The 23,796-nt window shown below is 38.2% G+C and overlaps 1 protein-coding gene and 1 non-coding gene across 21 annotated transcripts in view; one reads left to right on the plus strand and one right to left on the minus strand.

Moving 5' to 3' along the window:
- ANKHD1 (ankyrin repeat and KH domain containing 1) overlaps positions 1-23,796 on the plus strand; it is a 122,066-nt gene that overhangs the window by 94,384 nt on the left and 3,886 nt on the right. For 5 of the 20 annotated variants that reach the window (XR_010840251.1, XM_059061218.2, XM_059061224.2 and 2 more), the window contains 12 exons: positions 423-518; positions 983-1,099; positions 5,808-5,982; positions 6,786-7,242; positions 8,052-8,198; positions 10,347-10,496; positions 10,663-12,275; positions 15,217-15,393; positions 17,153-17,404; positions 17,961-18,109; positions 18,839-19,003; positions 22,053-22,162. Coding sequence is in view for 19 of the 20 variants with exons in the window: in XM_059061218.2 (XP_058917201.1) it covers positions 423-518; positions 983-1,099; positions 5,808-5,982; positions 6,786-7,242; positions 8,052-8,198; positions 10,347-10,496; positions 10,663-12,275; positions 15,217-15,393; positions 17,153-17,404; positions 17,961-18,109; positions 18,839-19,003; positions 22,053-22,162 (3,608 nt within the window). In the remaining variant the exon portion in view is untranslated. Of the gene's footprint in view, positions 1-422; positions 519-982; positions 1,100-5,807; positions 5,983-6,785; positions 7,243-8,051; positions 8,199-10,346; positions 10,497-10,662; positions 12,276-15,216; positions 15,394-17,152; positions 17,405-17,960; positions 18,110-18,838; positions 19,004-19,282; positions 21,812-22,052; positions 22,163-22,607; positions 22,661-23,796 lie in introns of those variants that run through there. The other 15 variants (XM_059061222.2, XM_067031766.1, XM_067031764.1 and 12 more) reach the window with 11 other exon arrangements.
- LOC131756463 (U6 spliceosomal RNA) lies at positions 4,995-5,104 on the minus strand. The gene has a single exon (XR_009335645.1). It is a non-coding gene; the product is annotated as a U6 spliceosomal RNA (small nuclear RNA).

A 23,796-nucleotide genomic window follows, 5' to 3' on the forward strand; every position in this document is an offset into this window, starting at 1 on the left:
TATTTCCCATCATGTTGTACTTATCGTTTTCTGTTTATAAACTCAACACTATTTTTATTTTTATAATTTCAATTTTATTTATTTATTTATTTATTTATTTATTTTGTGGTACGCGGGCCTCTCACTGTTGTGGCCTCTCCCGTTGCGGAGCACTGGCTCCGGACGCACAAGCCCAGCGGCCATGGCTCATGGGCCTAGCCACCCCGTGGCATGTGAGATCCTCCCGGACCGGGGCACAAACCCGTGTCCCCTGCATCGGCAGGTGGACTCTCAACCACTGCGCCACCAGGGAAGCCCCATAATTTCAATTTTAAGTTTAGTAGACTCTCAAGTGTTACTGTACCTTTTACCCTTAAGTTTTTAAGCATATGGGCCAATTTTCAAAGTATTCTTTTGTGTATTTTTTGTTATACTTCTTACAGGGTCATGTAAAAGTTGTTCAGTATTTGGTGAAAGAGGTCAATCAGTTCCCTTCTGATATAGAATGCATGAGATACATAGCAACAATCACAGATAAGGTAGGTTTAATATGCTGTTGAAGCACATTTTTGTTCTTTGTTGACTTATATGCCAGAGTATATGTTAGCAGCCCGTTCTTTTTATCCTCTATGAGACTGATCATCTGATTTTTCTATGCTTTAGTTTCGCCATTTGCAAATGAAAAATGGGTATAATATTTTTTATAAATTATTTTGAGATTTCCTTCCTATTATGGACCATAATTACAGTGACTGCAGCTAAAGTTTATTACTAGACTATTATCCTGATTAGAAAATTTTCTAAGAACACAAACTTTTTAGAAAATGGTACCTTATTTTGATTTTTCAATCAAAGACTAGACTCAAAGAATAGCTTAATTTTGTTTAGTGAATATTCGGTAATTTGAGGCTTTAAGCCCTGAACTTTGGTATATTTATCAGCTCAAGTTTTAGTGGCTTGTTTATGTGTTCCTATATTTATATAATTCCATTTTCCACTATAGGAACTGTTGAAAAAATGTCACCAGTGTGTTGAGACAATTGTGAAGGCTAAAGACCAGCAGGCTGCAGAAGCAAATAAGAATGCAAGTATTCTTTTAAAGGAACTTGATCTGGAAAAGGTGAGTGGGAAAAATAATTTTCCTTATTAGAAATGGTTGAAAATCTAGTAGAATAAATTTGCCACTGATATGACCATAATCTTAACAAAATCTCTTTTTAAAAAATGATTAATAGATTATCAAACTACCATCAATTTTTTTATTCTGACCTATACATAAAAAATATTTTTAACCATATAAGTGAGGAATTAGTTTCTGAGCAGATCGCAATTTTCCAAATGACATTACTGCCTAAGTGGTTTTAATATTAGTCTGGGAAGAAATTTTTTAAACATTTGAAATCTTTTGTTTATTATAAGATTTGGGCTATAAGTGGTTTATTAAATCCTTAATTAAAGAGTGTGTCTGAGTTTCCTAGGATGTGTGGTAGTATAATGGAAAAAGTTTTTAAAAAAGGTCGCTTTTCTGAGGCTCAGTGTGCTTACCTGGAAAAGGAGGGTGTTGTTATGAACCCAGAAGTTATATTAAAAGAATAAATAGCATAATCAAGTAGAGTTATTATAGGAATGCAGGAGATAGCTTAACATTAAGATATTTTGTTGATGATAAAAGGAAGGAAAAAGATCATTTTGAGAGATGCTAAAAAATTTTGACATCAATTTTTAGTTTATTAAAAAAAAAAAAAAAAAAAACAAGGGCTGCCCTGGTGGTGCAGTGGTTGGGAGTCTGCCTGCCAATGCAGGGGGACATGGGTTCGAGCCCTGGTCTGGGGGGATCCCACGTGCCGCGGAGCAACTAAGCCCATGAGCCACAACTACTGAGCCTGCACATCTGGAGCCTGTGCTTCGCAGTAGGAGAGGCCGCAACAGTGAGAGGCCCGCGCACCGCGATGAAGAGTGGCCCCCGCTCGCCACAACTGGAGAAAGCCCTCGCACAGAAATGAAGACCCAACACGGCCAAAAAAAAAAAAAAAAAACCCAAACTTGTAAGTTAAAAACAGAAGAAAAAATTGCTTACAAATCAATGAGAAAGGGATTTCCCTGGTGGTCCAGAGTTTGAGATTTCACCTCTAATCCCACATGCCTTGCGGCCAAAAAACCAAAATATAAAACAGAAACAATATTGTACAAATTCAATAAAGACTTTAAAAATGGTCACATCAAAAAACAAAAACAAACAATGAGAAAAAGATAACTTGCCCAGAATGAAAAATGATCACACAAATGGGCAATTCACAGAAGAAATAGAAATGTTCAATAAATAGATGGAGAAGGCCCAACTTCATGAATAAACAAAGAAATGCACAGTGAAAGAGTGATTTAAATTTCTTTTACCAGATTAGGAAAACTTAAAATTTAAAGGTTTGATAATAGATATTGATGGCTAGAGTATGGAGAAATTAGCATTCTAGTATGATTTTTGATGTATGGTATAAATTAGTATAACTATTAATGGAGATGATTTGACAAATGCATTAAATTAAAAAGGGTGCATACATTTACTCCAGTGACTCCTCTTCTAGAAATATAGCCTAAGGTAAATACTTTGACAAATGCTCAAAGATGTGAATATACAAAAGGACATTCACTGTTAAATTGCTTATAACAGGGGGAAGGGTGTAAACCTTGAAGTTTTATCTTTAGGAAATTAAATAAATGTTAATACCTCCATGATAAATTTGATTACAATTAAAATCAGAAGAGGAAAACTAATATTCATTTAATAATGAAGTTTGAAGTTTGATGACTACTAAGGTCCCTCCTATGTTCTATAATTTTTATTTTTGTGTAACTACCCAGGGATATGGTCAGCAATTCCTTAAACAGCCATTTTGCTCTTATGCCAACCGAGTGATGAAACTGCATATTCAGTTAACAATTATTTTTTCTCTTAATCCTCAGCCCCTTTCTCATTTACATAGGGGGTTGACAGACTTTTTATTTTTTTATTCTTTATATTTTTAATTTAAATTTAAAAATTTTTTTGGTTTCACCTCACAGTTGTGGGATCTTACTTCCCCAACCAGGGACTGAACCCAGGCCCTTGGCAGTGAGAGCGCAGAGTCCTAACCAGTGGACCACCAGGGAATTCCCAACAAACTTTTTCTATAAGATGCTGAAAAGTAAATATTTTAGGCTTTGTAGGCTCATACGATCTCTGTCATAACTCCTTGACTCTGCTGTTGTAGCACGAAAGCACCCATAGACAATGCCTAAATGAATGTGTTCCAATAGAACTTTATTTATGGACATCAAAATTTTAATTTCATAATATTTTCACGTCACAAAATATTCTTCTTTTTATTTTTTCAACCATTTAAAATGTAAAAGTCTTAACATTCAGGCCATAGTTTGCCAATACCTGATTAGATAAATAAATATGTCAAAGAGTAACTTATGACTCAGAATGGTAAATTATAGTTTTGAGGAAAATGCTTTACTTAATTACCAGGACAACTGGACTTCATTGACAGATTCTTATGGTGAGCCTTTTTTAGATAATTTCCATACAAATATGAGTAATTTGATGTGTTTTCTGTTTGTTTTGAATTTTCATTATGATGTGAGGCGACCATTACCATGTTCCCCTGTCTGAAAAATATTTTCTAGTACTAACCAAAGCAAAACTATAAAGGAAGGCAAAAATAATTTCTATAATGGCCTCCTGTGGATATTTTCATAGTGAAATTTGTTAATACCTTATAAAAGCATAATAGCTGCATTTTATTTTTTTTAACATCTTTATTGGAGTATAATTGCTTTACAGTGGTGTGTTAGTTTCTGCTGTATAACAAAGTGATATATACATATCTTCTCCTTCTTGCTTCTCCCTCCCACCCTCCCTATCCCACCCGTCTAGGTGGACACAAAGCACCGAGCTGATCTCCCTGTGCTATGTGTCTGCTTCCCACTAGCTATCTATTTTACATTTGGTAGTGTATATATGTCCATGCCACTCTCTCACTTTGTCCTAGTTTACTCTTCCCCCTCCCCTGTCCTCATGTCCATTCTCTACGTCTGAGTCTTTATTCCTGTCCTGCCCCTAGGTTCTTCAGAACCTTTTTTTTTTAGATTCCATATATATGTGTTAGCATCCAGTATTTGTTTTTCTCTTTCTTATGGCTGAGTAATATTCCATTGTATATATGTGCCACATCTTCTTTATCCATTTATCTGTCCGTGGACATTTAGGTTGATTCCATGTCCTGGCTATTGTAAATAGAGCTGCAATGAACATTGTGGTACATGACCGTTTTTGAATTATGGTTTTCTCAGGGTATATGCCCCGTAGTGAGATTGCTGGGTTGTATGGTAGTTCTATTTTTAGTTGTTTTTGGTTTTTTGTTGTTGTTGTTTTTGCGGTATGCGGGCATCTCACTGTTGTGGCCTCTCCCGTTGTGGAGCACAGGCTCCAGACGCACAGGCTCAGCAGCCATGGCTCACGGGCCCAGCCGCTCTGCAGCATGTGGGATCCTCCCGGACCAGGGCACGAACCCGCATCCCCTGCATCGGCAGGCGGACTCTCAACCACTGTGCCACCAGGGAAGCCCTATTTTTAGTTTTTTAAGGAACCTCCATACTGTTCTCCATAGTGGCTGTATCAATTTACATTTCCACCAACAGTGCAAGAGGGTTCCCTTTTCTCCACACCCTTTCCAGCAATAACTGCATTTTAGTCAAACAAATGCCACATAAATCTATGGATTTGCCTGTTCTGGACATTTCATATAAATGGAATCAGACAGTATTTGGTCCACTGTGACTGGCTTCTTGCAATTCATAATGTTTTCAAGGTTCATCCATGTTGTAGCATGTATCAGTACTTCATTTTTTTTTTTACTGCTGCATAATATCCCATTATATAGATATACCACATTTTGTTTACCCATTTATTAGTTGATGGACATTGAGGTTGTTTCCATTTCATAGGTATACAAGTTTTTTGTTTGTTTTGTTTTAACTTGGAATGCTTCATAAATTTATGTTTCATCCTTATGCAGGAGCCCTGCTAATCTTCTCTGTGTTATTTCAATTTTTATAGTATATATGGTGCTGAAGCAAGCATGGTGTACAAGTTTTTGTATGAATGTTTTCATTGGGTATATATCTAGGAATGGAATTGCTAGATCATATGGCAGTTCTGTGTTTAACCGTTTGAGAAACTTCTAGATTGTTTTCCAAGGTAGCGGCACCATTTTATGATGCTACCAGCAGTATATGAAGGCTTCGATTTCTTCACATCCTCACCATGATTTGTTTTATATGTCTTTTTGATTATAGCCATCCTCTGTCTTTTTGATTATAGCCATCCTAGTGACAGTGAAGTGGGTATCTCATTGTGATTGCTTTTCCATGATGGCTTGTGATATTGAGCATCTATCATGTGTTTATTGGCCATTTGTATATGTTGTTTGGAGAAACGTCTATTCAGATCCTTTGCCCATTTTTTAATTGAGTTATTTGTCTTTTCATTATTGAGTTAACGAGTTCTTTATAAATTCTTGATACAAGGCCCTTACCAGATTAGCAAAAATTTTTCACCGTTTCATGGGTTGTCTTTTCACTTTATTGATGGTCCCTTAGAAGCACAAAAACTTTTAATTTTGATGATGTCCAGCTTATCTATTTCTTCTTTTGTTGCTTTTATAAATGTGTGTTTAGACTGACATCTATGGGAAACCACATGTATCATAAACAAAAATATCATTTCATTATTTATTTTAAATTACTGCCTTATTGATAAAATGAGATACCTACTTTATTTGCAGTCAAGAGAGGAGAGCAGAAAGCAGGCTCTTGCAGCTAAAAGAGAGAAAAGAAAAGAAAAGAGGAAAAAGAAGAAAGAGGAGCAGAAAAGGAAGCAGGAAGAAGATGAGGAAAACAAACCTAAGGAGAATTCAGAACTACCAGAGGATGAAGATGAAGAGGAGAATGATGAAGATGGTAAGAAATGAACCATCTGAATTAGTGATAAAATTTTTCTGTGTTTATCAACTTCATTTTGAGTGCTTTTTGCTCTCAAAACTCTCAAAACTAATTCTAATTAAATATTCAGTTACTTTAATATGAAATAGACAGTTGACTTCCATAGTAAATACTTCAAAATACTTTACATTGTAAAGTGACACAGAGAAACAGAAGGGGGAAGGCAAGCACATAATTTGAAGACATTCAGTTGTAATTTAAGTTCCCCTGTAAAAACATTATGTATGTCCTAAAAGTGATACAGTAAGAGGTTTGCCAGCTTTTCTTCAGGTTCTTCCCTACCCTCTCCTTCCCCAGTTGGAAACTGGGAAGAGGTCCAGTTCCTCAATAAATTTTTAACTAAGGTTCAGTCTTGAAGCTATATAGGGTTGGGGTCCATTACTCTCAAAGAGTTGTTTATTGAACAGTCTGGCAGTGGTTCTAGTAGGCAAATAATTTTGCTCTATTTGAATTCTAATTCTAAAATGCTGTTTGAAAAATTTCTTAAATTCAAACTGTATTGTGATTTTTGGTTAGTTTATGAGACTAGCATTTCAGATCTTAAGAATGTTAATGTTTTATACCAAGTTAGACATCAAAATATGATATAGTATATTTGTTCTCACAACAGCAAAGATTTCTTTATTTACTAGTGAATACTGGTAAAAGGAAAATATGACCTAAGGGTCTGAATTATTATGAATTATTAGGTATATTCTTTCACAATTTGTTTTGAGATCTGTGGCTCTCCGTGTGATTTTTATCCTTTTTCATAATTTCAGTGGAGCAAGAAGTTCCCATAGAACCTCCTAGTGCAACCACCACCACCACAATCGGAATCTCTGCAACATCTGCAACATTCACAAATGTGTTTGGGAAAAAAAGGGCCAATGTTGTGACAACTCCCAGCACCAATCGGAAAAATAAGAAGAACAAAACAAAAGAGACCCCTCCCACTGCACATTTAATATTACCAGAACAACATATATCCTTAGCACAGCAAAAGGCAGATAAGAATAAAATAAATGGAGAACCCAGAGGTGGCAGTGCAGGTGGGAATAGTGATTCAGATAACTTGGACAGCACAGATTGCAACAGTGAGAGTAGTAGTGGTGGTAAAAGCCAAGAGTTAAATTTCACTATGGATGTGAATTCCTCTAGTGATAGGAGATACCCCTCACTGCTACTCCATTCCCAAGAAGAAAAGACAAGTACTGCTGCTTCCAAAACTCAGACACGGTAAAATTTTCTGACTTGTTAACTCTGCACCTACCTTTCCTTTTTCATGCTTGGCACAAGAACTTGAAGTAACATAAGTTGTGTTGAACAACTGAAGTCTACCACATTACCTGTCTTCAGCATTTAAAACTGAAATTCACCAGTGTCCTCCTTATTATGTGCTAGTTATGCAATGAGATTCTTAGAACTTTTAACATTCAACTTTGAAGCTGAAAATATTAGCGTTCCTTGATTTTAACTGTGTCATTTTTATTGATTATATATAGTCCTTTTGGCTTCTGAATCCATTTTAATACTAAAATAAATAATGGACTGTTTGCCCTACTTCTATTTTTCTGCATTGTTAATAATTTGATGTGCCAAATTTTTTTTAACAAGGTTTTTGGTTTTTTTATATAAATTTATTTATTTAATTTTGGCTGCGTTGGGTCTTGGTTGCTGCACGCGGGCTTTCTCTAGTTGTGGTGAGCGGGAGCTACTCTTCGTTGCAGTGCACGGGCTTCTCATTGCAGTGGCTTCTCTTGTTGCAGGGCACGGGCTCTAGACACGTGGGCTCAGTAGTTGTGGCTCGCGGGCTCTAGAGCACAGGCTCAGTAGTTGTGGTGAGCAGGCTTAGTTGCTCCGTGGCATGTGGTATCTTCCCGGCCCAGGGCTCGAACCCGTTTCCCTGCATTGGCAGGTGGATTCTTAACCACTGCACCACCAGGGAAGCCCTGGTGTGCCAAATTTGAATTCAGATACTTCAGCAAATCTCTTGAGTTTCTATCTTAAAATTTATCGTTTATTGGCCTTGATATTTCTCTTCTCAGACTTGAAGGTGAAGTGAATCCTAATTCCTTATCAACAACCTACAAGTCAGTGTCGTTGCCATTAAGCTCTTCAAACATAAAGCTGAATCTGACTAGCCCTAAAAGGGGGCAAAAAAGAGAGGAAGGGTGGAAAGAAGTTGTTCGAAGGTAAGTAGTATTAGTCTCGTCTTTTTAACTTTTCTCCTCTTATGAGATGGTTATCCAGTTAATTAATGAATAATTTGAATGTGGTTATTATATTCAATTGCAGTGCCGTACTACATCCAGAGTAGGCTAAAGCAAAATTAGAAACAGTATGTAAATTTTGTATGCATATTTTATATGATACAAGAAATGCTGGCTTTAGAATAACAAAAAATATTTTATTAAAACATAAGACATACAGTTTACAGACAAACCATACAGAAAGGTCACAGGCTTCTTAAGGGGAAGATTCACTTGACAGCAAAGCCACAATGCTATTTGTGAGGGCTATGATGTTTGTTTAATGGTCCCATTTTGATTCAGACAAGTTTGTCCATCTACAGCATTTAAATAAAGTTAGACTTCGCTAGAGAATCTATATCTGCTTTTAACCAGTGCAATTAGATCACCATAAAAGCGGGGGGAAGAGCCCATAAAATTAAACCTGCCTTCTGCCTCAAAAAAAAGACAAATACTAACACCCCTGCAGCTAACTTTGACAACTCCCTTCATTCACACTGCTTTATACTTAAACCATGATGGGGGAAATGAATAAAAGCAGAGAGGAGCCACTGCTTTTAAATGTTTCACACAATCCAGAAGGTATTTCTAGCCTCTGCTCATGCTTTACAACAGGGAATCAGGGTAAGACGTAGGTTTGCTAATGTGCACTTAATCACCAAAGGACTAAGATGTCTGAGTTTTTATTCTGTAATTTTTCTAAGCCTTTGTGTCCATTAAAATCAAACAAAAGGGCTTCCCTGGTGGCGCAGTGGTTGAGAATCCGCCTGCCGATGCAGGGGACACGGGTTCGTGCCCCGGTCCGGGAAGATCCCACATGCCGCGGAGCGGCTGGGCCCGTGAGCCATGGCCACTGAGCCTGTGCGTCCGGAGCCTGTGCTCCGCAATGGGAGAGGCCACAACAGTGAGAGGCCCGCGTACCGCAAAAAAAAAAAAGGAAGAAGTCTTGGCAGAACAGAAGTGATGCACACTTGATGATCAGATTGATTTAAGTATTATTCATGGCCTATGCTCTAGCTTTCAAAATAGCTAAATATATTCTTCCCAACTTGTCTACATTAGGATATTAAATTTTGATCATGAAATGTATTTTAGAGTCTACAATTGGGTATTCTTCTGGAAGGTATAGTTCAAAGTTTGAGGGTCCCTCCCTCAAGGAGGGAGTCCTGGCAGCCAGCAGTGACCACATGAAAATAATGGGTGTTGCTCTCATTTGGATCTGCCAACAAACACTGGGTTTCCATGATAATCCTGCGGTACACCCAGGCCATCTTGTCAGATCCCAAAATCAGCCTCTGGTGTTTTCTCACACAAGTGGAAGTCCCAGGCTCCACTTGTGGATTGCTTTTTATGTACAAATCTGAGGCTTTATTTTTTATTGCTAAGTAAAGTTGTTGACACTGATAAGCTGCCTTTATTCATTTTCAGTATGGAGTTTAACAATGTGGTATGCATTATTTTAATTTTGAAAGTATCAATATATGATCATTGTAGTTTAGTTAACATATAATAGTTTATGCAGATTTGAATGCTAAGATCATGAGTGACTTAAATATAATATTTTTAAATGGCAGTGTGTTTTTTACCTTTACTAAATTAAATTCAATATACTAAGAGGTCAGTTTCTAAAATAAAAACTTCTAATAATTTCCTCTTTAAGGTTTGAGAAATACTATTCTACAAATGTTCATGAACATACTGAGACATCTTTTTTTTTAAATTTATTTATTTATTTTTGGCTGCGTTGGGTCTTTGTTGCTGTGCGCGGCTTTCTGTAGTTGCAGCGAGCAGGGGCTACTCTTCGTTGCAGTGTGCAGGCTTCTCATTGCGGTGGCTTCTCTTGTAGATCACGGGCTCTAGGCACACGGGCTTCAGTAGTTGTGGCTCGCAGGCTCTAGAGCGCAGGCTCAGTAGTTGTGGCGCACGGGCTTAGTTGCTCCGCGGTATGTGGGATCTTCCTGGACCAGGGCTCGAACCTGTGTCCCCTGCATTGGCAGGCAGATTCTTAACCACTGTGCCACCAGGGAAGCCTGAGATCTTTTTCAATAGACATTTTGATTTCATAACTCATGTGTGGTCTTCATTTTGTAGGTCAAAGAAATTGTCTGTTCCAGCCTCAGTGGTTTCCAGGATAATGGGAAGAGGAGGATGCAACATCACTGCAATACAAGATGTTACTGGTGCCCATATTGATGTGGATAAACAAAAAGATAAGAATGGCGAGAGAATGATCACAATAAGGTAATTGTGAGATATACATATTGTTAGTTCTATGAGGAAATTAAATTTTATTAGAAGTACATTTTTATTAGGTATGGTACAATCAAGAATTCTATTTCGTGGTAAAGATTACCTAGTTTTGTATATTTTTGATCTTGTTCTGTTTTTTTGTTTGTTTTCTCCCTAGGGGTGGTACAGAATCAACAAGATATGCAGTTCAACTTATCAATGCACTTATTCAAGATCCTGCTAAGGAACTGGAAGACTTGATTCCTAAAAACCATATCAGAACACCTGCCAGCACCAAAGCCATCCATGCAAACTTCTCATCTGGAGTAGGCACCACAGCAGCTTCCAGTAAAAATGCATTTCCCTTGGGTGCTCCAAGTCTTGTAACTTCACAGGCAACAACATTATCTACGTTCCAGCCCACTAATAAACTTAATAAGAACGTTCCAGCAAATGTACGTTCTTCTTTCCCAGTTTCTCTACCCTTAGCTTATCCTCACCCTCATTTTGCCCTGCTGGCTGCTCAAACTATGCAACAGATTCGGCATCCTCGTTTACCCATGGCCCAGTTTGGAGGAACATTTTCACCTTCTCCTAACACTTGGGGACCATTCCCAGTGAGACCTGTGAATCCTGGCAACACAAATAGCTCTCCAAAGCATAATAATACAGGCCGTCTACCTAACCAGAACGGGACTGTTTTACCCTCAGAGTCTGCTGGACTAGCTACTGCCAGTTGTCCTATCACTGTCTCTTCTGTAGTTGCTGCCAGTCAGCAACTGTGTGTGACTAATACCCGGACTCCTTCATCAGTCAGAAAGCAGTTGTTTGCCTGTGTGCCTAAGACAAGTCCTCCAGCAGCAGTGATTTCCTCTGTGACAAGCACTTGTAGTTCCCTGCCTTCTGTCTCCTCTGCACCTATCACTAGTGGGCAAGTTCCCACCACATTTCTGCCTGCAAGTACTCCTCAAGCACAGCTTTCTTCACAAAAGACGGAGTCTTTCTCTGCCATGCCAGCCCCCAAAGAGAAAGTGTCCACACAGGACCAGTCCATGGCAAACCTGTGTACCCCCTCTTCAACTGCCAACAGCTGCAGTAGCTCTGCCAGCAACACCCCAGGAGCTCCAGAAACTCACCCATCTGGTAGTCCCACTCCTCCCTCCAATAACACACAGGAGGAAACACAGCCATCCAGTGTGTCTGATTTAAGTCCTATGTCAATGCCTTTTGCATCTAATTCAGAACCTGCTCCATTGACTTTGGCATCACCTAGATTGGTTGCTGCTGATAATCAGGATACCAGTAATTTACCTCAGTTAGCTGTACCAGCACCTCGAGTTTCTCATCGAATGCAACCCAGAAGTTCTTTTTACTCGGTGGTACCAAATGCAACTATACACCAGGATCCCCAGTCTATTTTTGTGACAAATCCAGTTCCTTTAACAGCACCTCAAGGCCCACCAGCTGCAGTGCAGCTTTCTTCAGCCATGAACATTATGAATGGTTCTCAGATGCACATTAACCCAGCAAATAAATCTTTGCCACCTACATTTGGCCCAGCCACGCTTTTCAATCACTTCAGTAGTCTTTTTGACAGCAGTCAGGTGCCAGCTAACCAGGGTTGGGGAGATGGTCCACTGTCCTCACGAGTTACTGCAGATGCCTCTTTCACTGTTCAGTCAGCGTTCCTGGGTAACTCTGTACTTGGACACTTGGAAAACGTGCACCCTGACAACTCCAAGGCACCTGGCTTCAGATCACCTTCCCAGCGAGTTTCTACTAGTCCAGTTGGTAAGTTATTATAACTATCGTTACCTCATAGTTTGGGGCTTTAACAACATAATCTAACCTTCCAAAATAATAAAGCATTTATTTTGTACATAATATTGCATGATCTTTTAAAGAAATGAAGGTGTGTCATAAAGAGTAAAGACCCTTTAATGACTGCTGATTGAGTGGCCAAAATGTAGTTGTAGGTAAGTCACTCACATATGAGCTGCTTTATATTCTCTTTTATGATCTCTCTGCACCTCATTTCAAGGAAGTTATACCTTGTGTCAGTCCATTTTCTTAGAATTAGTATAAGATGATATTAATAAAAAAGGACTCACAGGATGCTTCAAGCATTCCAAATTTACAGACATTTTAAAAATCATAGTGATTGCCTGCATTTCTGAGATTAAAAAGGTTGGGTTACAAAGGTGTTTAGGTTACAGTCCATAATCTACATTCTTTGTTTTCAGTCTTGGGTGCTCAGAATGAATATTAAATGATGTTGTAACTCTATATTATTTACATTAGATGGAGATGTTTAAAGAGATCCAGTCATGTATAGGCTCTTATTTAACAACAAAAAAAACCAATTTTGAATCAGCTGTTTGTTCCTTGAAATTAGAAATTAGCTGCTGAGGCAGTATAAGAAAGATTTCGAAAGATAAGAGGCTAGTGATGGCTTAGAGATATTTGGAAAACCAGAATCTATCTTCCAGAGTCTAAGGGCCAAATTTTAGTCCAATCTCTTTGCTCTATTCTGAAAAACAAATTAGAAATTGTGGCTGACCTAGAATGGGGGTAAGAAGAACTAGTGCCACTTAGCATTTGTCTTCCAGTTGGAAAACTGTCCCATAGCCCATCTTTCCTTTTTGCTAATTATAAACTGATCTAAGTTGTTTAAAATTTGTGGGTTTATGGATATAGCATAGCCTTAGCTTTTCTATCAGATATGTTTCCATTTACTTATCTTTTCAGGAAAACATAGCTGTTATATCATCTTTTGAATAGAAATAAAGCTTGCATAAGACAGTCTGTGGTCCAGAATATTCTCTAGGATTTTTTTCTTCTTTTCTCTAAATAGGTATCTATTTTAACTTTTCATTTTGGCAGACTAATAAAAAGGTTTTCAAAGGCCCCAGAATGAAAGAAGAGCTCATTGCCAGTGCTCAGACTGTGGTAAAAATTAATTTTTTAATTAATCCTTGACTTGATTGGCACTAACTAATATGTGAATTTAGAGTGCCTTAGCTAAAGTTGTACTTCAGATCTCTCATATTCCAGTGTTTGAGCTCTTTGTACTCCACCTTCTATATCCCAGAAGATGTGCAGGTTATGAATGGCTGGAGAAAAGAAAGTCAAAGAAATCATCCATCTAGTTTGGTAGCAACAAAGGTTTGGGAACCTTAATTATTCATATCTATAACATCAAAATTATTTATTACTAGTTAAAAAATAATTTTTTTAAAAAGCAAGCATTAATCCTTGACCTTCCTTCCAGGGTCCAGGACTGATTAAGCTTGGCTTCATTTCTTAACTGCCTGGGTGGTTTCTTTTGTTGATGCTCTTCTTTCATGGATATAGTTTAGTTTTCCTAGTTTGCAGGTAAGAAATAGTGATACTTAAAAAGACAGGAAAGCATGTGGAGAAACTGGAACTTCAAACACTGCTGGTAGAAACTTAAAATGGTACATCATTTGGAAAAACAGTTCAACAGTTCCTCAAAAAGTTAGAGTTACCATATGATCCAGTAATTCTGCTCCTAGGTATACCCAAGAGAAAACATATGTCTACACATAAACTGGTACATAAATGTTCATAGCAACACCATTCCTAAGAGCCCAAAAGTGGAAGCAATCCAATGTCCATCAACTGATGAATGGAAAGACAAAATGTGGTATATCTATATGATATTATTCTTAGTATAATGTATATTCTATATTATGAGATACAATGAAAGAAATGAAGTACTCATTTGTGCTACAACATGGGTAAACTGAAAACATTTTGCTGAGTGAAAGAGGCCAGTCACAGAAGACCACATATTGTATAATTCTTTTTATATAAAATTTCCAGAATAGGCAAATCTAGAGAGACAGAAAATATATAAGTGGTTGCTTAGAGGTTCAGATGTGGGGTAAAGGAGGATGTAGAGTGACAGATAATGCATACAGAGTTTCTTTTAGGGTAGACAAAAATGTTCTAAAATTGATTGTGGTGATGGTTGTACAACCCTGTAATATACTAAAAGCCTTTGAATTATATACTTTATAGATGAATAAGACCTGCTTGAAAAGTTTTGAATTTTTTATGTTGATATTAACAAGTTTTTCCTGAAATGAGCACCTATAATCCTTTTCCAGATCCTTGACCTCTTTCCCTAAAATGTTCTCCAGAGAAAGCAATGGAATTTGAGAATACTGCTAAATTCAGACTCATGCAAACTAGATAGAAACTTTGATGTGGTTTGCAGCTGTTGATTTTTTTTTTTTAATCAGATGGAATACTGAAATTATCTTTAGTTTAATAGTATGCTTTCCTTCCTTGTTAGGAAGCAAACATTGGTAGGTTTCGTTACTCACCTTGCACAGGAAATGACTATAGTTATATAGATGAACAGCTATATTTCTAAGTGATGGGTAACACAACATGCTCTCATTTCATGTCCCCTCCAATGAAAGGTTTGAGATTTATCTAGAACATACTCCAGGTGACTGCCATTCCTAAACATTGGGCTCACATTTCTATATCTAGTCCTGCTTGGTGATATTCTTCTGGACTGTAAGAAAAAAGTGGTTTGGGGACATACAGTATGATATAAATGATATAAGTGATATGATATAAGTGATCCACAAAATAAACTGCATTCTTTCTTCTTTTTTAAAAAGGAATTAAGTAAACTTTGGACTTTCATTTTTAAAGCCTTGGCTAATTTGATGTCTTGGACCTGTTTTTATTTCAGGGTTACCGTCCATTGACCCATCAGGCAGCTCCCAATCTTCCTCTTCTGCTCCTCTGACAAGTTTTTCCGGCATACCAGGAACTCGGGTTTTCCTGCAAGGGCCAGCTCCTGTTGGGACTCCCAGTTTCAACAGACAACATTTTTCTCCCCACCCTTGGACAAGCGCCTCAAACTCATGTAGGAATCCTGGAGGAACTCTTCCCAAAGAGTCTTAAATAAGTTATTAAACCATTTGTTTCAGGGAACGCTATATTGTAACTTTAGTAATCTAAATTGTATGCAGATACCCAAGGTTTGTACTGCAGTCATGTCAAAAATTATCAGTCATTTATAGGATAGAAAACTTGAGAAGGGTCAGGCTATTCTTCCAAGCCAGATTTGAGATTACACTGAGACTTGGATCAAGAAAAGAGGCACTACAAGTAGTTTTATAAGACCCTTTGGGGACAGTATTGTGAAATAATTTCTTAGGTCTGAAAAGAAGTTGAATTTAAGTATCTGGTAAGTTTGGTATGATTCCTCATTTGTTTTTACATTTGAGGAAACTGTATGATTGCCATTTATAAGTGAAAATATTCCTCTGTTCTGACTTATTTCAATATTTAGAACAGATGAAGTTCTAAAAGGATTTGAACAGGATTTGATTATTTTTTAATGAGCATCATGAGAAAGTCAGTGAGTATTGGCCCTTTGACAAGGAAAACTACCCATATTACCTGAGAGTCCCATTAAGAAACAAAGCTGTGAATTGAATCCTACAATGCTTCACTAACATTTAACCTTCCTTCCTTATGGGGAAAAATAAGGGGCTGTAGAAAGAGAAAAAAGAAAACAGCTAATAATTATAGAGGACCAGCAGCTATTTTCCAGACAATATGATAGTTACCGTGCAAACATTGCCACATTTAAGTTAATTTAAAATGTGACAATATATGTTTTGAGAAGATTTTTTAGACCTACAGTAAGGGAAATTCCCTGGTGGTCCAGTGGTTAGGACTCTGCGCTTTCACTGCCGAGGGCCCGCGTTCAAACCCTGGTGGGGAAACTAAGATCCTGCAAGCCAGCAGAACTACAATAAGAATAAATACAGCCTTCTTCCTTTCTATACTTGTTCAGTTCAATTTGAAAAAATTCTTTAGACTAGTCTATACTTACTATATTTTTAGACTATTTGTTTATACGTAATACAGGCAGAAGTAGTATAGGATAATATTTATAGAACTTACATATTTTCTTTTTTTAAAAATTTACTTATATATTTGGTTGCACCAGGTCTTAGTTGCACAAGACAGGTTCCTTAGTTGTGGCATGCGAACTCTTAGTTATGGCATGCATGTGGGATCTAGTTCCCTGAGCAGGAATTGAACCTGGGCCCCCTGCATTGGGAGCATGGAGTCTTAATCACTGCTCCACCAGGGAAGTCCCTGTATATTTTCATTTGAATGATCTTGTAAAATGAAAATTTTTTTCCAGAACATATGTTGTGGAACAGATCTTTCCAACAAGGTTTCTCATATTCTTATAATTAGTTTTTTTTTTTTAATGTTATTTATTTATTTATTTTTGGGTGCGTTGGGTCTTTGTTGCTGTGTGGCCTTTCTCTGGTTGTGGTGAGTGGGGGCTACTCTTCATTGTGGTATGCGGGCTTCTCATCGCGGTGGCTTCTCTTGTTGTGGAGCACGGGCTCTAGGCGCGCGGGCTTCAGTAGTTGTGGCACGCAGGCTCAGTAGTTGTGGCTCACGGGCTCTAGAGCGCAGGTTCAGTAGTTGTGGTGCACGGGCTTAGTTGCTCCACGGCATGTGGGATCTTCCCGGACCAGGGCTCAAACCCTTGTCCCCTGCGTTGGCAGGCGGATTCTTAACCACTGCGCCACCAGGGAAGCCCTATAATTAGTTTGTATATGTAATAAAACAATAGAGAAATATTTTGCCACCAGGTGACTCTCCTATTCCATCTGTTTCTTCGGGATCATCTTCACCTCTTTCAGCCACTTCTGCCCCACCAACATTGGGCCAACCAAAAGGAGGCAGTGCCAGTCAGGATCGAAAGATACCTCCCCCCATTGGAACAGAGAGACTAGCCCGGATTCGGCAAGGAGGGTCTGTTGCACAAGCCCCTGTGGGGACCAGTTTTGTTGCTCCTGTTGGACACAGTGGAATCTGGTCATTTGGCGTCAATGCCGTGTCAGGTACAGTTACAGCGTCCTCTGTCTGGAGGGATATCTCGAGTAAGTTGTGGGATTTTACCATTTAAACTTAGTTCCTTACCTAAATAAATAAGCTTATTAGTCCCTGCACTTAACCAGTAAGGTTGTTTAAACCTTTGAGGAGTTCAGTCCAGTCTCAAAGTTTGGAATGTTAATTTGGATTATACGTAATAATAGATGTAATATGTATGATAGTAATATATATAAAATAATAAATACAGACTTGATTAGAAGTAAAAGATTCAAAGCATACTTCCTTTCCTTCTTAACCTTTTCATTATAGAATAGGACAATCATTTGATTTCTTTCAGAGCTCTTAATCTTTTGAAGGACAAGGTAGAGTGTTTGGGGTATTCAGAGGACTCCACCCAGTTTTCCAGGAACTTGTATTTTGGTTTGCAAAGATTTTCATGAATGTGTCCTGAGCTTCTCAAAGGAATGCTTTTGATTAAATTTAGTATGAAAAAAATCCATTGGTAATGTTTTGTTACTTTATTCCAAATAAATACCTAACCTTGATCTCAATTCTTCTTTCTAGAAGGCTTATCAGGTTGGTCACAGTCTGTGATAGGGAACCATCCAATGCATCAACAATTATCAGACCCAAGCACATTCTCTCAGCATCAACCAATGGAGAGAGATGATTCTGGAATGGTAGCCCCCTCTAACATTTTTCATCAGCCTATGGTAAGCAGTTTTGTGGATTTTTCTAAACTGAGCTGACAGACATCATTGTAACTTGTTTAACACATTGCCAGCCAATGTAGTCACATATTAAGGAGTAATTTGTACTGAAATAATTCTCCCTTTTGGTATAACTAGTTTGTTTCTATGACTTTGCCAGATCTTTTATCCAGTTTCAAAAGTGGATTATGTTGCTTACATTAGTTTGTCCTCAAACTGTCCTGAAGAAGCCCCCATCTTCCCTCCAAAACCTGAGAGATTTGGGTTTTGCTGCTTTGCATTTGGCTGCCACAGCTTAGAGAGAGGGCTCTTCCTCTCTGAAAAGCTGGCTGTGAGCTCTCCATTGCCCTCTTGTCTCCTCTGAGAGCTTCCAGGCTGCCATAAAACCAGATTGTAGCTGCAAGCAATCATGTAGAATTCCCCTTCTCTTGGCAGAAGCTTATTAGTAAATCCTAAATATGGGAAAGTTGAGGGTATTATATGTGTTCAGCAAATATTGGAAATTTCCTGATGATTTGATATTGGATTTAGTTGTTTTGTTTTGTTTTTCTATTCTCATTGAAAAATGTTGCTGATGCAAATAACCACTTTTGGTTTCCCAAGACTGTACTGTGGTGCTATACTTACAGGATACTCTGGAGTTCTTTGAATGAAGGGAAATAAGAATCTATGCTGGTATTGTGGTATCATCATTTACAATTACTTCATGATTACACCTTTCTGCTGTTTTAGGGTCTACCAATTTCCATGTATGGAGGCACCATAATACCCTCCCATCCTCAGCTTGCTGATGTTCCAGGAGGCCCTCTGTTTAATGGACTTCACAACCCAGATCCTGCTTGGAACCCTATGATAAAAGTTATTCAGAATTCAACTGAATGCACTGATGCCCAGCAGGTAAAATGGACTTAATGCTCTTTTATTTTTCAGATTTATGATGTCATTCTTTTAATTCTTTGGGTAGTGCAAGTTCTGAATATCAAAAGTCATGACATATGACTACCTTGAACTGAATTAAGTTTTTCAATAACAAGATGATGCTACTTAACATTTTATCTCATGTATGTGTATTCTTCCTAGGCAGAAACAGTGAATTACCATTGCATTTATATATTCATTTTGTAAATGTCTAAAGATTCCTAATTAGAAATTCCAATTTTTCCTCCCCCTTTTCAGATTTGGCCTGGCACGTGGGCACCTCATATTGGAAACATGCATCTCAAATATGTCAACTAAGTTAGAAGGTCTTACTCTTTAGCCTTGTTTGAGAAACTTTTGACCTTGGAAGAACCCTGGGGATTTTTTTTAATGTGCCTAAGAAATATTCTCTGAGGCTTTAGCAATGGAAATTTGATTGCCCATTGTATATGAACAAAGTGATTTCCTATCCATCTGATTATGTTCTCTGGTTAGTTTAGCCATTTTGAAATTAGTGCTTTGGGCTAAACATACTGAATGCGACTTGTATGCAGAAGAGAATTAGATGATTACATGTTTCAACCTTTTAGGGTGGTAAATACATGTACAATTGTTTACATACTTAAAATGAAAAGGTTGAGTAAATTTCTTGTCATATAGTGGCTCTACTTAATGTGGCCTGTATTAATGTGAAATATTTACCAGAATATTCAATAAAAAGATGAACAGTGTTTAGAAGTGGGGTGTGATCCTTTCAGTGGTCATGCAAGTACTACCCAATCCACAATCATACTGAACCAGGTTGTTAATACTATATTTGTGATAGGCTTCTCACATTTTATACTTTAGAGTCCATTCTTAGACTGCCTTGAAAAAGCACTTTTAAGACTAGTTGTATACTTATTCTGTGTTAAACATTCCTTGTTCTTTTGTTCTCTTCCGTATCATTTTAAAAGTGAGAAGTTTCAAGCCCCTGCAGTGTGTCTTATCTGACTTTAGCAGATAGGCCATTAAAAGGTTTAGCTCTTTGTGGATCATGAGTATGTCAATAAGAACAACAGGATTTCAGTCAGATGACACAAAAAACTTAGGGACACCCAAATCATCCTTCAGATTCCTTTTGTGCTTCCTGACTTTTTTATCTAAAGATTATATTGGTTATAGATGTTTAAGTTTTATTTGGGTTGGGACATAGGAGGGGATGGGGGTGACTCCTTTAATTCTGTTGTATTGTTGAATCAGCTGAATAATGTTTATAAATATGTGACTAACTCTGGGCTTAGTTCCATGAAGAGCCAGTATGGTCAACAAGCTAAACTCATGAACACTGGAATGGATTGCTTTGGCCAAACTATAGGCTATGCCAAGAATCTGATGCAATAGAGAAGAAAAAACTAGCTCAATGAAAAGAACAGTCATCAGCTTGACTGTTCATGTTTTAATATGGTTGAATTACCTGGTCTTAGATAAAAGTGAGCTAAAAAAGAAAACAAAATGTTTGAGGTGATAGAGGAGGCAAAACACACATTAAGGCAAAGGATGCACAGAAAAATAATAACTAGGGGCAGAACCATACCAGAAGCACTTTTCTACTCTCCTCCCAAAAGAAGTTCTCAATCTTCTCTGCCTTGCTCCTAGAGCTGCCACTAGATGAGACACACCATGTTTGTTCTGTGTTAGACATACCTGGTTGTTCTGTCTTCCATATCATTTTACATTTGAGAGTGCTTCTGTAAGCTTATTTCTTATATCACTGGTGTCTAAGCTACTGCCTTTGTAATGCTTAATAACCACATCAAGTAGTCTCAAGAGACCCCCTTGAGGGGGACAAAGGACCCCTGGGATCACCTACATATCTTGCTGTTTCCACTTATCACTAATAACAACCAAAAAAATCACCTAATATTAGTGAAATGAATGAAACTTCTCTTGATGAAACATATACTAGAGAGAGATAATATTAAGTAAATTATTCAGTGGGACAAAAAGTGAGTTTTGTTCTATCTTAACTATTTAAAGTACACTTGAATTATTGGAAGAGCTCTTCCAATATCTTCTACACCTTGAGGACAACAGAATGAGAATTTTATCTCAGATCAGGAACTAGAACCCATAAGAAGCGGACACAATTATGAGAAACCCCTAGAAGGATTAGGAAAAAACAGGAGCTGTGCAGTTTGTAGCAGTTATTTAGGATACCCTACTTCCTCCCCTCTTACCACCACTGCCTTCTTTTCTTTCTATTTGAATCCCAGTAACCTACTCCCCACTCCATTTTGACTGCTAATCTCTTCCTCTGTCTTGCCTCTCCCTGGCATTACTTTACTGCTATTTTACCAACCTGAACCTTGGATTAAACCTAGCTCAGGTAAGAACTTAATTACTTTCAGAATATACAAGGGATTTGTGGGGAGGCAGAATGGGTAGAATGGAACAAGAGTCAGAAACCTAAATTCTGTTTTCATTTCTGCCACTTTAAGCTGTATGACCATAGGCAAATCATTTCTCACCTCTGGGTTTCACATTCATCATCTGTAAATGAAACAATGTAAATGAACTCTAAAGGGTCTCCTAGTTCTAACAGATTCTCTTGTCTTGTGAATGAGAATGTATGGTATGGGACTACTAGAAGCCAATACGTTGCTGAGATTTGAGGGCCCCTACCATTTGTTCTTACATGGAATCAAAAGTCTGCTGTTGTGAGAGCCATTATTGATTTTGGGAATTTAGTGGAGGCAGAAGAAAACCTTGCATACCCATAGTGAGCCCTCAAGTCATTAAGAAACATCCTGCTGAAAAAAAAAAAAAAGGAAAAGAAAAGAAAAGAAACATCCTGCTGAGGCATAGATCAAGCCCTATGAGAATAACAGCTCATTCAAGGAATAAAACTGTATCATCAAGGTTTCTGGACCCACTTATTTCAAGTAGTGTTCATTGTAATAAAATACCACCACCAATAAAATTCTTGATGTTTTTAAGACCCTTTAAACCTATTGTGGCTACAGTGTGCTGACTTGCCCTTTTATAGGCCAGTCTGCTTCCTTCAGTCCCTGCTCTCAAAGGGGAAATCTCATCACCTCAGCTAACGAGACCGAAGAAGAGAGTTGGACAGCCAATGGTGGCCTCTCCTAACCAGAGGTAAGAAATCTCAGGACTTGGCCAGAATCTGTAAGATGGAATGGCCAAGTCCTCTTTCCAACATCAAAGTTAGTACAGGAGGAGGGTACCATCCTTAGTTTGAGGTAGCTTTTAGAAGGGGAAAGGCTGGTCATATTAGAGTTTCGAGCCAAATAGAGGAGTACTTAGTATACATGGTTCTGTACCACTGTTTAAGACCTTTGTACCATATTGTAAACCCAGGAAGAGGCAAACAAACTGTAGGAAAACAGCTTCTGAACATCTTGTTCTCTAACTAGCCCTAGAGCTCTTCTACTAAGAAGTGTGGATGGTTGTGACATCTTCCCAGTGGACCCTGTCCTGGGGTGAGGGACTCTGATAATGCTGCATTTTCTATTCCTCAAAGATGTGTCACCATGTGTCAATGTTATTTGACAGGTTACTTTACCTTCACTCTCTCCTGTAGGAAATGGGTGAGAGAAACTTGAGTGTGTCAAGACCACCTCCAAAAAAAGGGCAGGAGCTTGGGCTTGAAGACCTAATTTGGAAAACAAGATCGTGAATCTAATGATCAGATTGCAAACCTATTTTGTGATTACTTTTCACCTCTTCCTGTTTTATCTTAATGGTACTGACGTGAGTTCATAGTAATTTGCCTGGTGGCAGAGACCTGGTATTCCCCTACAGGTTTAATCAGATCTCTGGGGTTGGGACCTGAGTGTAAGTTTTTGTTTTGTTTTTTCTTTTTTGGAAGCTTCTATACTCTAATGGGCAATCAGTGTTGAAAAATCTCTGATTTAAACTCTTGGTCCTTCATCCTGGTTGAATGGATGATGAATCTGGTTTTCTCTCTAAAACAAACTACATATTCTCTAGTTCCCCAGCCCTTATAGCACACAGTGTCTCAAGAAAAGTAAGCTTCTAGTAGTACTCTTATAGTAGTAAGACTGCTATAAGTCTGTAACTGCTGCTGTTGTTTTATAATAGAGATTAATAGAAGGATCACTTCCACACTGATCCTTCTTGAAAACCTTTGACACTTCTAGTTCTCTTACTCTCACTGGTCTTTCTCAGTCTCCTTCGGTGAAATCCTCTTCCTCCACTACCCCTTAAGTAAATGTTGATATGCTCAGGTCTCCTCTTTTGGTGTATCTTCTCCCCAGGTAATCTCATCCCACACTCTTTGATTTTACTCCATGCAAATCTAAATCACTTGCCCAGAGTTCTCCCTTTGTAGCTTCAGACCTGTATATCTGGCTTCTTTTTTTTTTTTTTTTTTTTTTTTTGTGGTACGCAGGCCTCTCACTGTTGTGGCCTCTCCCATTGCAGAGCGCAGGCTCCGGACGTGCAGGCTCAGCGGCCATGGCTCACGGGCCCAGCCGCTCTGCGGCATGTGGGATCTTCCCGGACCGGGGCACGAACCCGTGTCCCCTGCATCGGCAGGCGGATTCTCAACCACTGCGCCACCAGGGAAGCCCTCTGGCTTCTTATTGTGCTTCTCCATCTGAACATTCCATACACATTATATATTCCCCAATATAAGATATGCCTCTCCCCTTGTTTTCCCTATTATATTAGGTGGTACTACTAGCTACCAAGACTCTCAAGTCAGAAGATTGGGAATTATCCTAGCTTATCTCCTCTCCCACCCCACC

This window comes from Kogia breviceps, chromosome 4, assembly GCF_026419965.1.
Source record: "Kogia breviceps isolate mKogBre1 chromosome 4, mKogBre1 haplotype 1, whole genome shotgun sequence".
Lineage (NCBI taxonomy): Eukaryota > Metazoa > Chordata > Mammalia > Artiodactyla > Physeteridae > Kogia > Kogia breviceps.